This window comes from Dama dama, chromosome 18 (genome assembly GCF_033118175.1).
Source record: "Dama dama isolate Ldn47 chromosome 18, ASM3311817v1, whole genome shotgun sequence".
NCBI lineage: Eukaryota > Metazoa > Chordata > Mammalia > Artiodactyla > Cervidae > Dama > Dama dama.
Genome location: NC_083698.1, coordinates 25,776,929 through 25,794,611, shown reverse-complemented (window position 1 = coordinate 25,794,611; position 17,683 = coordinate 25,776,929). Strand labels below are relative to the sequence as shown.

The 17,683-nt window shown below is 39.4% G+C and overlaps 1 protein-coding gene across 6 annotated transcripts in view; it reads right to left on the bottom strand.

Moving 5' to 3' along the window:
* The window catches only part of HDAC9 (histone deacetylase 9), an 896,685-nt gene that overhangs the window by 284,741 nt on the left and 594,261 nt on the right, over positions 1-17,683 (bottom strand). For all 6 annotated transcript variants that reach the window (XR_009696639.1, XM_061165031.1, XM_061165032.1 and 3 more), the window contains exon 13: positions 1,099-1,279. Coding sequence is in view for 5 of the 6 variants with exons in the window: in XM_061165031.1 (XP_061021014.1) it covers positions 1,099-1,279 (181 nt within the window). In the remaining variant the exon portion in view is untranslated. The remainder of the gene's footprint in view (positions 1-1,098; positions 1,280-17,683) is intronic.

The following is a 17,683-nucleotide window of genomic DNA, read 5'->3' as shown; positions in this document are numbered from 1 at the left end:
GGAATGCTGGCTCGTGGTGTAATACATTATAAAAAGTAGCTCCTAAGCATGCTTATCAAAGATGTCTGTCAAAATTAAATAACCTGGTTGTTCCGTCCATTGACTTTTAAATAAAAGATGATATCAAGGCTTGGGAATGTGATTTCAGAAAAAGTATTTTAACTTTTCCAAGTACAAAGGGTTGCTTGAGGTCACAGAAGCCACAAAAACAAATGCTGAATCCTAAAAATTGAATCAAAAATAAATCAGATAACCTGTGGGCGACTCTAGCAGAAGGTACATCTGAATTCTCCCCTTCAGGCATCCATGCTATGAGCTCTCAGGGCTAGAATATCTTTCATTTCATGGGCCACAGTTGAGAGCATAGAACAAGAATGGGGTCCAGCAGACATAAAGGAATATTTATCCACATGGATATTTATGGTACAGCTCCTTTGTGAGAGAATAGTGCCCTTTTTTGCGTGTGTTCCAGATTTGACCTTCCTTTGGCCTTGGAATTATCTGGTTTGTTTTCTTCTGTAGCCAGGTTCTGAAATATCAAACACAGCTGTAGGCAAAGGAAGAGGGTGGTCAGATAGCCCACCCATTGGTGCCATAATAAATGGAATTGGAACTGATGTATGTAGAATTAAACAAGGTTTGCCTTGGCACCACTGTCTCCTATGAGTCATTTGTATGAAAAGCCAGAACAAAACACTGAAACAAATACAACAGCAAGAAAAACAAACGGGAAGGGGGCACTCTTTCGAGTTGGATGAAGTCAGCATCGTAAATTTCCTAGTGGCCACAACCACTAGAAGGAAGAGATGGTAAAGAATGCTGAAGGGATTTTTGTTTCCAAAAGGGACCCATGCACCTGTTGATGTGTTTTCCAGGCCCCCAAATGATAACAATTTATGAGGCTATTAATACTAAGCCCAAGATTTATCAGATGTGCTGCTCTGTCTTGTGGCCAATACAACCTCATAAAATTTGGGTTGCATTGGGTTAAAACGGAGCATTCTGCCCTTGGAGTTATTCTGAGCATTTAAATCGCTTAATCCTGCAAGAAGGGTGCATTCAGCCTGCCTATTAGGGAGAGGCTTTTGGGATTCTCACCAGTTGCAGAGCCGGGCCGGAGGGGGCGGTCCATTGCTGGGTGAGGTAAGGCGGAGGCTGTGGGGGAGGAGTGGGTCTTGGAGACCAGACGCTCTTTCTCTAATCCATCCATGCCCACAGCAGCCAGCTGAGCCTGGCGCACCGAGACTGCACGTGTGTGCTGGGGCTCCAAGAAGGACTGCTGCCAAGAAAAGAGCACAGAGGAGAGAAACATGAGACCAGCACGCAGGGAGACACTGAGAGCGACATGTCAACAAATTAAGTTCATCAGGTCAGAGACATAATAAACGGTGTGAAGGAAAAAAAAATAGAGAAAGGGAGAGAAAAAACACGATCCAGTCAATAAATCCATTCAACAGATGTTTTCACACTGACGGCCAGGGCCTGCCTGCCTGGCTGAGGAGGAGGTGATGGCAGGAGGCCTGTCAGTTTGAACTGATTGAAAGAAACAGACCTTTAACCTCAAGAGGAGCATCGGCTCAGACTCGTTTCCCACCTTGATACCAATGTTATGAATACAGCCCTGGGACTGTTAAAATGGCAGAGCGGGAGAACAACTCAACTGTTTTCAAACCACCACCAAGACTCAATTCTGAAAACCCTATCTTGAATTCACTTCAAGTAATACTGTCAATGAAATTTCAGTTCAGTTCAGTTCAGTCGCTCAGTCGTGTCCGACTCTTTGTGACCCCATGAATCACAGCATGCCAGGCCTCCCTGTCCAGCACCAACTCCCGGAGTTTACTCAAACTCATGTCCATTGAGTTGGTGATGCCATCCAGCCATCTCATCCTCTGTCATCCCCTTCTCCTCCTGCCCCCGACCCCTCCCAGCACCAGGGTCTTTTCCAATGAGTCAACTCTTCTCATGAGGGGGCCAGCTTCAGCATCAGTCCTTCCAATGAACACCCAGGACTGATCTCCTTCAGGATGGACTGGTTGGATCTCCTTGCAGTCCAAGGGACTCTCAAGAGTCTTCTCCAACACCACAGTTCAAAAGCATCAATTCTTCAGTGCTCAGTTTTCTTCACAGTCCAACTCTCACATCCTTACACGACCACTGGAAAAACCATAGCCTTGACCAGATGGACCTTTGTTGGGAAAGTAATGTCTCTGCTTTTTAATATGCTATCTAGGCTGGTCATAACTTTCCTTCTAAGGAGTAAGCATCTTTTAATTTCATGGCTGCAATCAACATCTGCAGTGATTTTGGAGCCCCAAGAAATAAAGTCTGACACTGCTTCCACTGTCTCCCCATCTATTTGGCATGAAGTGATGGGACCGGATGCCATGATCTTAGTTTTCTGAATGTTGAGCTTTAAGCCAACTATTTCACTCTCCTCTTTCACTTTCATCAAGAGGCTTTTTAGTTCCTCTTCACTCTCTGCCATAAGGGTGGTGTCATGTGCATATCTGAGGTTATTGATATTTCTCCTGGCAATCTTGATTCCAGCTTGTGCTTCCTGCAGCCCAGCGTTTCTCATGATGTACTCTGCATAGAAGTTAAATAAGCAGGGTGACAATATGCAGCCTTGACATATTCCTTTTCCTATTTGGAACCAGTCTGTTGTTCCATGTCCAGTTCTAACTGTTGCTTCCTGACCTGCATATAGGTTTCTCAAGAGGCAGGTCAGGTGGTCTGGTATTCCCATCTCTTTCAGAATTTTCCACAGTTTATTGTGATCCACACAATGAAATTTGCAGGAGCCTAAATGTTGCTAATTAAATGATTATATTTGACCACTTTCAGTCTTCATACAGGCTTCCCAGCGGTTCAGAGGGTAAACAATCTACCCTCAAGGCAGAAGACCTGAGTTCAATCACTGGGTTGGGAAGATCCCCTAGAGAAAGGAACAGAGACCCTCTTCAGTATTCTTGCCTGGGCAATCCCATGGACAAGGGATCCTGGTGAGCTGCATTCCATGGGGTCGCAAAGAGTTGGACATGACTGAGCGACAAACACACACATACACAGTCTTTGTATAATCGCACAGAATAACGTTTTTCATACGCTGATGATATAATCCCAATACTATAAAAAAACTGTTTCCTTTAATAATATTAAATACAATCTCAGTATTTAACAACATTGTCATACTTCATATGTCTCAACTTATCAAAGAGCCAGAATTGGAAGCTCCTGAAAGATTCACTTGATCTATTCCTCTGTCTCCAAAAAAAAAAAGACAATCTCTAAAACACAGACAGGCACTATCTCTGTTTAACTTAACTACAGTATAACTATCAATATTACACCATGAATAGGCCCTCTCTCTTCAACATCAGGGAATTTATAACCTTTGTATTTAATTTTATATCTCCCTGCCTTTTCTATATTCCCAATAAACATGAAAAGCAACTCAACAGTGATACAAAAAGACGATCACCTCTCATGCCATGGATAAGGAAACTAACACTCCAAAATGTTAACAAAGCCTTCTAAACACAAGACCAATTTCTAGCATTTTAAAAATCTACCTGCTCTCCTGCTTCTTCAAGCATGTACTGTTTCAAGACTGGAAGCAAATGTCACCTCTCCTTAGTAAAGTCCCTAAGTTTCTTGTTAGGATGGCTGCTCCTCTAGTACACGGCTGGGCACATCCTTTGAATCCAAATTATTCATTTAATGAGAATGCTAACAAGTCTAAGTACAACACGACTGTATTCAATGCATATTACATCGCTTTATGTCACTGTGACTTTCTCTGTATGAGTTAATGCTGTATATACATGTCAGTTATGAGTATGAATATATATTTAGTTATAGACCATAGACAGATTTCTCAATTTAGAAAAAAGAATCATTAAAAATTAACTTTAAAAAAAATTCTAAGTAATGTATGTGTATATGGTGTTACTTCTGTTTTGCTCTGCAAAATAACTGAACCATCAATCAACGGGAATGTATTTGTCACATCATCAAGCCCTGGGTGGGCATTTGCTTTGATGGTGAGAATGATTTGGCCAAGATCTAGTCCTAGTTAACAACAGTTGTAACACTTCTACAAGCATCTGAATCTCCTGCTTTCTTGAGTATCTCCAAGTGCAATTCCCGAAGGAAACAGCAGTAGGGTTGGCACAGTCTCTCCTCTCGTGGAACTTACAGAGGAATCGCAAATGTGCAATTAGGACTTGGGGAGTTTTCTATGGGAAAATGAGCTCTTCTGCATAGGATCTAAAGTGCCTGGGTAAATATATACCTAGATATTTGTGATGTCCATCCCTTCTGTTTCTATTACTGTACAATTCAAACTAATGCAAAAGGCCCTTGATTAACTATCCTAATTAAAAAATCAACCCATACTATTCTTTCCTGCAAGAACTCTCTTCCTAAAGCTCTACTAATAAACAGAAAGGTGACAAAGAGTCTCTGAAGGTAAAGCAAAGTTTGAAGAGCCTCCCCAAGCTGTCATCTAGGTTCTCGCTGCATGCACGTGTGTTCTGTCACTTCAGTCGTGTCTGACTCTTTACGACCCCATGGACTGTAGCCCGCCAGGCTCCTCTGACCATGGGATTCCCCAGGCAAGAATACTGGAGTGAGTTGCCATGTACTCCTCTAGAGGATCTATCTGACCCAGGGATCAAACCCATGTCTCATGCCTCCTGCACTGGCAGGCGGGTTCTTTACCACGAATGCCCCCTGGGAAGCCCAGGTTCTCCCTGACCTGAGGCCAATCTGCATTTCAATGTTAGCTCTTCTATTCCTTCTTCAGGTTCTAGCTCAAATTCCTATCTACTGTGAAACAAATACCATCCCCAGGGTTGTATTCTTTCATGGGCTCTTTCCTCTATAAAAAATACTAAACATTACCTTTTATGCTAAGATCAGCATACACTGAAATCATTATCATAATATCTATTTTTTCTTCTGATTAAAAACTAACATTAAAAATACTCTGTGGGCCCCTGAGAGTATCATGGGTTCTGGCACAGCATCTGCTGTGTCCAATGGACACACTGGCCCCGATCGTTCATGCTTCCAACCTTTTCCGTGTCACCTGCTCTGAGTATATCCACGAGGCTTCACATCCAGCAACCATTCACATCCTCTAAAGTCCACGTCAAATCTTACAGTAAACCTCTTAAACTCACATGTGATACTTGCTTTTCCTCTCCACTCTATTTCTCTATTTCCCTATTTCCCTGCCATCATCTTTTATGTATTAGAGTTACTGCATGCAGTAACTAGTTATTGAGCTCATACCCTGAGCCAGACACATAGCTGGTGTGTTGAGCCTTTTTAATGTTTATCGTCTAGTGAGGAGACAGATACTAAATATTTCTAAGTATAATGCAATTATAAATATGAGTGCTATATGGGAAAAAGTCAGAGTACCACGAAAAACTTTAAAGAAGAATATGATTTAGAGATTGAGGGAACTTTCTTTAAGCAAGTCACATTTAATTTGAGATGTAAAGGATAAACTGAATTGGCTAGATGAATGGGGCCAAGGACCTAGATATGTTTTGCGGGGGAGAGGGAAAAGAAATCAACCAGAGACTGGATCTAATTCATCTGTGAACTTATTTTCTGCTCCATTTTATGTCTTTTCTTATATTTCTTATATTTAGCCTTCTTAAATATGTATTTGTGCATTAAAAATAGTAACACAAACTTGGCAGTTAGAGGCCGTGCTATTTTTTCAATAACATAACCATGTTTTAGATCACTGGAGTTACTAAATATTTTTTCTCTTAAAGAATAGCTCAATACTCTTAAGAGTTCATGTAAATATCACCACCTTCTTTGCTTCTTTCTTCATAAAGCATATTCATTGCTTTACTTGGACTTCACAGGAACCTTTGAGATAATGGAATAATAATTTGATAACTCATAACCATGATACAAATGTTACATCTCAGTACAGAACTTCACAACCAGGCAAGCAAAATCCTAGTTATTCAACCTCTACTATTAGGAAAATGGCAGTATAAGAAAAAAACTTGTTCAATAGTATTCATCACATACAAGAGTTCATCCAACATCTATTATGCATGCAGATGGGAAACAAACCCCATAATGGGGTGAATAGTCAGGCAAGTGAGTTAAACATGGCTCCTGATCTTATGGGTTGACACCCCAAATTCAAGTACTTTATCCATAATTAGTAAGTATCATAAGGATGCGAGCGTCACTCACTGACTCACGTATTTCCACATATACAGTAGGTGTTAATAAATATATGTTGAATAGATACATGAACAGAAAGGAGATACATAGCTATCCCTAAGATCTCACCATAAGGATAAAACAAGAGAACATATTATAAGCAATCATAATATAAAAAAGCAAGGAATGGTTAATGGAAACATAAAAAAATAGAGAACAGACAAAAGAATTATCAAAGTACAATTCTCTGAAGTTATTCAGTGATGGAGCCAAGAGCTGAGGGGAATGACTGATTTGAGAATTAATTTTTTTCTCTGTACTTTCATGTGGTTTCCAAACATTATGCCTATCACCTATATTAAAACTTTAATTAAGAAAAATGGCGAATGTTAATTTAAAACAAATAGCTGAGCCTTTCAAACACTTCATTAGGACAGACTCATAATCACTGGTTCTAAGAGCAGATGTGGATCAAGTATTTTTGAACCTTCTGTCAAAAAAGGACTATAAAATGGAAACGTTCATTCATTTTCAAAAGAGTGGACTATAATTATACACCCTTACAAATAAAATATAGCTTTTAATGTACAGGACGAATTTTGACAATCCAGTAAGGCACAGATTATTATGGTACATATTAGTGACCAAAGTATCAAAAAAACAGTAGGCACTTTGATTTCAGATGCATGTTACTTCTCACCCATAGAAAACTTCCCTTCTCCATGAGACTGAAAGCTGAGATAGCATTTTCATAGCTCAAATTGAAGTGTTTCATTAAACACTTTTTAACGAGAGATAATTTTGTTCATGGTTATTTTCCATACTTCCAAGGACAGACAAAAATGCATGTTTTTCTCTTGCATCATCAGAAAAATAAAATGTCTAACAGTTTAGACCAGAGCGCTACTAAAAAATTCGTTGATATTGAAATCAATCTTTCATCTATCGAGTGCCTCTGGAAAATGTGTCATGCTCAATGAGTGAATAATAAACATGCTCTCATCCCCCCCAAAAACATTCTTGTTTAAAATATTTTTTAAATACATGTATTATTATTTTAAAATACATGTATTTTAAAAACATGTATGTATGCATGTTTCCTATGCATACACAGTCTTTTGTTCTTTCAAAACATGATTTAGCAATAAGCTTTGTTTTTATTGGTTACTTTGCCAAACTGTTATTCAGGGACATTCTCTCAGGCTACCGAGATGTGTAAGACAATCTTTTCTCTATAAAGTAGCATAAGGCCACTATACCTGAGCATCATCTGTCTCCCATCACTGAAAAAGGCTTCCAATTACTTTCACAGAAGAGTTATTACATGCCTATTTTATAATTTCTTCAGTGATGTAGCAAGACATCAATGTCATTAGGGCCTAGGCCTTTCTAAGCTGTGGTAATAAACACTGTCATCTATTTGGAAAGAGGGTCCCATACAGAAGTCTGTAAGGCAAGCATGCTGTTCTCGCTTAGAGTCGAGTCTCTGGGAGTGGCTTGCTAATGGAGATTATGAGGTGATAGAGCCCTGGGTTGAGGAGATTCAAGGTTCTAAGGTTTGGTAACAGCAGTGATTTTTAAATTTTGTTTGTTTGGTTTATTTTGGACTCTTGCTGCCACTGCTCAGGGACCTATTTTATGGCTTCTGGGTTTTCACTTTGTTCGGGATGGTTACATTTGCTTCCAGACACACTGCTCTTTGTTTGCTATAATCAGTATCATCATGCCATTTTAGCAAAAGCAAATACAAAAATCATATATTACAGTGTTTAATGTTTGAAATGATCAAAATTATTTGAGTTGGTTTAATAAAAGATATGACCTAAAAACAAAAGAAAAAGATCATGGGAAAATAATTTTTAAAAATATTAAAATTCTTTTTCTAAAGACTTTTCTTTAAAACCTCTATGTTATTCCTTGTTTGGCATGATGAGAAAATTGAATTTTCTTTTTGGTTTTCAGTGTTTTGAATTTAAGAAGTCTTGCTTTTACAGAAAATTAGAATCATAAATATCCCTAGAGCTTATCTTGTAAGTTGCCAAGGGCAAATGGGAATTTACATGTTCTAAAGTCTTTGTATTATTCAGTATGGGTGTAGAAATACTGGCTAACTTTAGATTTTTACAAACTAAACGTACATGTTAATAATTTAAAAGTAGTTATTAAATAAACAGAAATAATATGCATAACTTTAAAGTAGACATTTTTGAGAAAGAGACAAAACCAAGAAGAAATCAGTCTAAAAACAAGTGGAGGAAAAGACTGAAGCATTGAAAAGGCTGTACAAATATAATTAACAAAATAAGATGCTAGAAATAAATTCCCACAGATCACTAAACACAATTGATGTGAATACTCAATTTACCAATTGTTAATAAAACATGAAGACAGCCAAACTGAATTTCAAAAATAGAAAGGCTAAATTCTCTGGCAGACCAAGATTAAATTAAAAGATTCTATGAAGTCACAGGGGCTTCCCTAGTAGCTCAGTTGGTAAAGAATCCACCTGCAATGCAGGAGACCCGGGTCTGATTCCTGGGTCGGGAAGATCCGCTGGTGAAGGGACAGGCTGCCCACTCCAGTATTCTTGGGCTTCCCTTGTGGCTCAGCTGGTAAAGAATTCGCCTGCAGTGTGGGGGACCTGGGTTCGATCTCTGGGTTGGGAAGATCCCCTGGAGAAGGGAAAGGCTACCCACTCAAATATTCTGGACTGGAGAATTAGACGGACTGTACTAGTCCATGGAGTCACAAAGACAAGAGAAAATAACAACAATAACAACAAAAAGTAGTAAAAGCATTCAGCCACCATGTTAGAACCAGATAAAACAGATTTTTATGGGGAAAATACTAGAAATCACATAAGGGTGTAAAAAATAATAGAAAAGTTCAATTAACCAAAAAATAATTCTAAACTAGTAACATGGGTCCAAATGTAAAAAGTGTAAATTGGGAGCGGGGATCGGGATGGGGAATACGTGTAAATCCATGGCTGATTCATATCAATGTACGACAAAACCCACTGGGAAAAATAAATAAATAAATAAATAAAAATGTTTAAAAAAAAAGTGTAAATTGGCAAAAGTATAAAGAAAAATCAACATCATGGAAGGAGATTATAGCAAACGTGTAGCAAAATGAGTGGGGTTTCCTTGCTGAAATTGTGAAATACTGAATTGTGAAATGTTGACATTTGCAGCCAGTAAACATACATTCTTTCAAGCACACATGTAACAATTGCAAAACTGACCAATACAATAAAGCAAGTGTCAACAAACTTAAAAGCATTAATATTTACGATGGGATAATATTCAGTTTTTAAAGGAAAGAAATTCTGACCTATGCTATAAACATAGATAAACCTTGAGTACACCATGCAAAGGGAAATAAGCCAGTTATACAGGACAAATACTGTGCAGTTTCACTTATACAATACACTAGAGTAACTAAATCCATACAGACAGAAATCAGGGTGGTGGCTGCCAGGAGCTGGGAAGAAGAGAAAATGGAGAGTTACTGTTTAATGGGTACACTTTCAATTTGGGAAGATGAAAACATCCTAGGATTCTAGAGGTGGCTGGGGATGATGGCTGAACAACAGTGTGAATTTGCTTGATGCCACTGAATCTTACACTAAAAAGAGATTAAATGGTGAGTAATTTGTTATATTTTACTGAAAAAAAGAGGAATTAATATTATTCAGATCATATATGTTGACCATATTAGTTAGAGATGTAAACTAAGTAGATGAAAAGATACACTATGTTCTGTGATAAAATAATTATCATAAAGATAAAAGTTCTTCCCAAATGAATTTATAATTTCTGGTATGTTTTAGATGATCCTAAATTTTGCATACATGAGCAAAGGCAGAGAAAAGTCGGCGAATTTTGAAAATAAAGAATAAGTGGGGGAGACAGATCCAACCAGATATCTATACATATTAAAAGCTAAATTATTAAGACATATTTGCACAAGAACAGATTAATGGAACAGAATAGAGAGTCTATAAGCAGACCCATGAGTATACAGAAACTCGTTATATACAACAGAGATGATTTACAGAGTAGCAGGTAAACAAAGAATGTCAATCAATAAATGATGTTGGGAACACAGGTTACCCATTAAGGGAACAGTGAATTTAGATAATTACGTAATACTACATGCAAAGAACTAAGAGTGGATTAAAAATTGAAATGCAAAATGCACAATTTTTAAAGTTTTATGAAAAAAGATGGAGAATACCATTCTAAACTTACAGGAGGAAAGAAATTAAAATACTTCTGTTTTTCATGAGCCAGAAAAACATAAGCCAGAAATTGGATAAAAATCTTTGAAAAACATAGAATAAAGCAATGTTTAATGTCTATATTAAACATTAATGTATAAAACAACATCAATGTATACAACAATAACCATTATATGCTCATCAGACTGATCAGAAATTTAAAACTCTGATGATAACCAAGCATTCGTGAAAATACAGAGCAAGAGAACTCACGGACTGCTTGTGGAAGAATAAACTGTTATAACCACCTTAAAGAACAATGGGCTCATATTCAGTAACAGTGAAGATGGACAGCAAACCTACGAATAATTGGTGAGTGAAAAAGCAAAAAATGTATATGAAGTCAATTATGTAAGTTTAGAAACATACGAGTTAATATACATTGTTTAAATATATGTAAGTGTAATAAAAATATAAAAAAATGCATAGGAAAAACAAAAAGCAAATTCAGAAAAGAAGAAATGGGAGGGGAATGAAATAGGGAGGAGATATAAACTTTCACACATATATTATTTTTACTTATCTCTGAAACTGGATGTTCATTATTATAATCTTCATTATTTTCTCTGTATTATTAATACATCAAAAATAAATTTAAAATGCTTAATAAATGGGCACATATACCAATATTATTATAACATAAAATTGGTTTTATTGGAAAGACTAACATATTTTAGGGAAAGAACAAAGATTTATTGGAAAATACAAAAAAATGAGTGAGAAAAAAAGAAATAAAAAGTAAAACTAGATGAGAAAAGAAATAAGTATGAAAAACATATTTTTTACTAAGTACACTAATTTACTTCTAGATCATATATTCATAAGATATCAATTTGTACTACAGTGCACTGATAATATAAAATATGTACATTTTAAGTATATTTTGTCTTTAGAATTTCAAGATATCATTAAATTCACCTCAATGAGAAAACAATGACACTGAAAGGACTGAGAAATTAGTCCTTTTACTTGTAAAATAATGTAAACTGGAAACCTGAAATGACAATTCTGGAACGGAAGAAGAAACAAATTTAAATAGGCAAACAAAGAAACTAAAGAAACATAAAGACACTTAGAAACAATTATTTCTAACTGCTGTTAATAAAATTGATTTACTGTTATTTTCTTATTTGGGCTGACTGGTATTTTCCAAATTTTTATCTTTATTTTTAAAATTATTTTGAAATGCTATGCTTTACTCTGATATCAATATTTTAAGTAGTTAAATATGCTACAGGGATAAGAAAGGATATTAATTTGGATTTGGAAAAAGAGAAACTACTACAAGCAAGCTACCTGTGACCAGAAACCTGCCGGCACTCTCACACTTTTAGTCCCAAACCCGAGTCCAGCACGCAGCGCTCACTAAATGTTGAGAATGTATACGCTGCTGCTGCTGCTGCTGCGTCGCTTCGGTCGTGTCCGACTCTGTGCGACCCCATAGACGGCAGCCCACCAGGCTCCCCCGTCCCTGGGACTCTCCAGCCAATAACACTGGAGTGGGTCGCCACTTCCTTCTCCAATGGGTGAAAGTGAAAGTGAAGTCGCTCAGTCGTGTCTGACTCCTAGCGACCCCATGGACTGCAGCCCACCAGGTTCCTCCATCCATGGGATTTTCCAGGCAAGAGTACTGGAGAGGGGTGCCACTGCCTTTTGCAGAGAATGTATATATCATATAAATATAACTGCTTCTAGTCTAAGATTAGAAGGAAACTATGACTCTCTAAATTTATTTGACTAAGCAGATCAGTTCAGTCCCTCAGTCATATCCGACTCTTTGCGACCCCATGGACCACAGCACACCAGGCCTCCCTGTCCATCACCAACTCCCAGAGTTTATCCAAACTCATGTCCATCGAGTTGGTGATGCCATCCAAATCTACCTAATTTTTTTCAATGTAATTTTTTTTTCTTCTTCACATTGCATCAGAATACACTTTGGTAAACCCAAATCCATCAAGAACTCTGGGTCACTAAGATTTTTCTCAAGTACTTTGTTTTTAACTCACCAGTGAAATAATCATATTATCCTATCAGAACCATAGCTAGAACAGGGTGATTGAAATGCAGTTTCAGAGAAAATCTACTCTCCTGGAAATGTTATTGAGTATGTACAAGTAATTCAGTATTACTTTGGGGCATGAAGTAGGGGTTAGCCACTGGCTGATGACATTTGACTAAAAACTGGTATAGTGCAGAATAGAACCCAAATATGGTACCTGAGAGCAGTGATCTGCTCTCAGTGATCTGCAGTACCAACTCCAAAGTTGGGAGTAAACATGAATCCAGTGAGTGAAGAAGCTTTTACTCATATTTAATTGTTAAATAAAAACAAGAAAGCAAATTAGATATAATAATATTGGATATATGGATAGATTGTAGCATTTACACCTAGTCCCTGCATCAAGGATCATATAGGACAAACTCTCTCAGATATCCAAAGGCAGGGAGGAGAGGCTGATTTCAAACTTTAATACACAGTTATAGTAATCAGAGTAGTATGCATAAGGATAGACATCTAGAATTGGAAATGAGTTGAAAATCCTGAAATAGACTCTTATATTTATGGTCAACTGATTTTCACCAAGGGTGCCAAGAAAATTGAAAAGGGAAAGTAGAGTCTTTCAACAAATGGAGCTGGGACAACCATGAATCTACAAGCAAAAGAATGCATCTGAACCCCTTCCTCACACCAAACACAAAAGGCCCAAATGGATCACAGGATATAAGAGCTAAAACTATAAAATTATTAGAGGAAATACAGAAGTCAATCTTAGATATAAGAAGTGATCCTCCCCAAAACATATATATTCATAAGTAAAAACTGTTGTGCTTCAATGGACACCATCAAGTAAATAGATGACCCAAAAACCAGAGAGAACATCTGCAAAACATATACCTGATAGGAGATGTGTACCCAGCATATATAAAGCATTCTTACTTCTCAATAATATAAAGATAATCCAATTTAAAAATGAGTAAAGTTTCTGGATAAACATGTCTCTGAAACAGATATATAAATGGCCAATAAGCATATAAAAAGATGGTCAACATCATTCATTAGCCACCAGGGATTTCAAATCAAAACCACAATAAGATGCAGCTTCATACAAACTAGCATAGTTTATGATAAACAAAAAAAGATAACAAGGGTGGGTGAGGATGTGCAGAAATTTAAACTGTCACACACTGTTGGAAAGAAGGCAAAATGATGCAGCCAGTTAGCAAAACAGCTTCACAGTTTCTTAAAAAATTAAACTTGGAGCTACAGTATACAGAAAATTTCAGAAATTTTAACTTCTAAAATTTAGAAATTTCAATAATATGTATATACCCAAGAGAAATGAAAATATATGTCCGACAAAAACTTACACATGTTCATATCAGTACCATTCATAATAGCCCAAAGAAACAACCCAAATACCCATCAAGTGAAGAACGGATAAATAAAATATGGCATATCTAGGCAATGAAATTCTATCCAGCCATAAAAAAGGCTTTTGTTTTCGTTTTTCTCTCATTCACAAAATCACAATCATATTTGCTATTTTTAGGGGAAAACTTAGTATTAAATGCAAGTTCATAAAATAGGAATACCTTAAAAAGTATATTCTCCCAGAATACATTTTTAAAAATTAAGTTAAAAAAAAAAAAAGACAAGCCTATGTATTATGTCCGAGTCCTAGATCAAACAAGGGCAAGGTGGCCAGCAGCTCCCCACAGAGGACACCCCAAGGCCAAAGCAGGGCACTCTCCTGGAGCTCCACTGAGAATAACTCGTCTGCTGGTGGTTAAAATGTGTCCTATAGAAAAGCCTGTTATAAAATGTTAAAGCCAAACACTTAACATACAACAGACCTTAGGGAGAAGCGGACGTGAGTCCTAGGTTCTGGAGAACTTGGTGAATCAGCAAAGAAAAGGGGGCACGTCACAAGTCTCCAGAAGCATTTGAAATGAGTCGGGCAAGAACCTCTAACCTACCTGCAGGCCACCAGGGCGATCAGGAAGAAGCAAAGAGCGCCTCATCCCGGCCAGGCCCCACAAGCTGGAGGGCGGTCTGTTCTGGAAGCATGTGGACACAATTTTTCAAGGAGTCCAGAAGCCAGGCAGCAGGCCCGGACTTCCATCAGAGGCTGGACAGAGGCACAGGAGCCCGGGGGGTGGGAGGGATGCGGCCAAGCTTCTGCCTCCCTTTCCAGGATGTAACAGGTCTCTCCAAAATGGAGCACACTTGTGGGCTTTTCTAAACGGTGGAAACACTGGGTGATCTACGGACACTGGGAAAGAAGGATGCAAACGTCTCTCGCCTGGAAAATACAAATTGAGAAGCCTTGATTCTTGCTGCAAGCCCGGGGTGGAGGAGGCTGGCTGTGAAGGAGGCCAGACCTCGGAGCAGAGGCCCAGGGTAGAAAGGCGGAGGCCGCCGCGGAGAGGAGCCGCCTGGAGAGAAACTGGGGAGCCTGGCTGCCGACCAGGACCCCGGGCCAGGAGCAGGGGGGCTGCGGCCACTGCCTTCCAGGGTGACCCACGCTGCACGGCAGTGTCTACGCAGCACCCAGACATCCTCCTTGAAGGAGCTTCGGGCCCAGGCTTCGCTGCGAAAAGCTAAGCGGAGGCCCGCACGCGGACGCCCCGCCAGCAGGCGAGACGCATGCGGCCTCGGGCGGCTGGTCCCGCAGCTCCACCTGCTTTTCAGAGGCAGAAAAGGACTCACACCTGGGTCTCTAGCTTAATCATCAAATGCTGGCTTCTTCCTGTGGCCAAGCTTCCTGACATGGTGGTTCGCTGCATCTTGCTAAAAAGATACACTATTTCTTTGGCTGTTAGCCCTGCGCTGCTTCCATCTTTGGAGCCCCTTCTTCCCAAATCCTGATTTTCTCTCCGGAGAGTCTGTCATACAGTTCCGAAGCACGCGAAAACGCGGCCTGGTCTCCACGCCCCTTGTTGCCCCACCTTCCCGCCCTCTCTCCTGGCGGACGCCAGCGACCGCAGCGCCCCTTCCCCGCTGCTGGCGCGCGCGGTACGCATCGCACCGCACCGCACCTGTGGCGTTTTGCCGCCTCGTTCCCCGCCTTAGTCCCTTGCAGGTTTCACTAGTGAGGTGACGCGGAATTCCGCGTCCTTCCTCTCCTCTGTGCTGGTGGTGCTGGTGCAGTCGCTAAGTCGTGTCCGACCCTTGTTTAACTCCACAGACAGATTCTCCAGGAAAACACTGGAGTGGGGTGCCACTTCCTTCGCCCCTTTATTCTGCTAGGCCTTTGTTAACGACCAGCTTTCTGTGTCTCAGATTTGTTCGGCACGCGCCCCAAACAGGTGCACTCGCTTTGGATTAAGCAGACACCCTCCCCTCAGATGCCTCCTTGTCTAAGTCCTTGTACGAAAGGTACAGGAAGAATTTCAGCCCCCCGGGAGCTTCTGCTGGGTGGCGCGGAAGTAACCCGCCTGCTAATATGGCTGGGCTGCGGGACGGTGGGCTAAGGCCCGGAGCCGGTGCTGCTGCGACTGCGCATGTCCCCCACCTGGGCTCCCAGGAGGCCTTTCGCGGCCTGCGCGGCGGCTGGGAGGAACTTTCCTTCTGGATGCTGTTCCTAGCGAGCTCTGCCCCAGCCACCAGTGGTTGGCACTGCGGAGGCAAAGGTGGTCAAAAGGCATAAACTTCCAGTTATCATATGAATAAGTCCTGGGGATATAATTACTATATGGCATGGTGACTGCAGTTAATGATACTGTATTGCCTATTTGAAGGAAAAAAAATACTGTAGCAGTGATGCATGCTACAGCATGGATGCACCTTGAAAACGTGATGCTAAGTGAAAGAAGACAGCCGCAGAAGACCACGTATTGTACAGTTCCATTTGTGTAAATGTCCTGAATAGACAAATTTACGGAGAGAACAGATTCCTGGGTCCCTAGAGTTGAGGCAGGGGCAGTGGGAAATTATTGCTAATGGGCACAGAGTTTCTTTGGGAGCGGGGTGATGAAACTGTTCTAAAATTAACTGTACTGATGGTTGCACAATTATGTGAATATATGAAAAGTCACTGAATTCTACACTGAAATGAGTCAACCGTGTGGTCTGTGAATTATCTCAATAAAGTTGTTAAAAATAACACTTTTTTCATCATAGTATAAAACCTTACCTCATAAAATGACATGTATTTACAAATTATGTTTAACTTTTAATTACACCTTTCTTAATTTTTATTGTTGGGTATGCTTTGTAATATAGAATACACTGATGTAGTGGTATTTTATATAATTCATTAATATTCTGTATTCACTTGTATATGTATATAAGTACATGCTAAAATATTTTTAATCACTTGTGATAAAAAAGTTTATAGACCTATGCATACAAGTTGGAAGGTAAAGAGTTCCTTTTTTGTTAATGAAAAATTTGATGAAATATAGGAAGCCTTTAAAAAAATACATGAGACCTTTATTATTGCCGCTCTCTCGTGACAGTGGGCAGTATTTCTGAATTCTGGTATGCAGGAGTGGCACAGTGTCCAGGAGAAGCTGGGTTAATCGGTTACTGCTCAGTATTTCTCTACCAACCTTCCCTCCAGTGCTAAGTGGTGGCCCCTGTAGCAGAGGTCAGGCTCGAGGCAGATGAATCATTGTTCCCATGTACTCACTGGTTTTTCCCACTGAGGTCAGACCAATCCCACTCCCTTCTTCTTAGGTTCTTCTTCCAAACAAGAGTCTTTGTCTAGTATGTTTTCCATGCCAGCAAACAATTATACAAAAAAGCACAAAGGAAAGGTAAAATTTTGCATATTAAATAATATCCTCATTTTCAAATCATGAGGAGTCCATAGAAAACAATCTGACTCCGCAGGGCCGAGGGTAGCTAAGTACTGCTACAAATCTTTCAGCTAACACATCAGCAGCAGAACCAGGGAGGAGATTTCAAGTGTAACCAAAGTTTATATACAGGCACAGTGGGAGTGTGTGTGGTATGTAGTTAACCGTGATTCTGGATCGGGGCTTAAAGGTTTATTCTAATACTGCCATTGACCTATCGTGAAGTCGAACCTATTTAACACTTTTTATCACCTCCATAGAATGTTGGTAAAAGTGACTACTTGTGTACAGAGTATATAAATAGCTTCAGATGCATCTATAGATATCCTCAGATAGAAGAATTTCAGCAGAAAATAAATTGCTAATTTGGTTGCATTATGCATT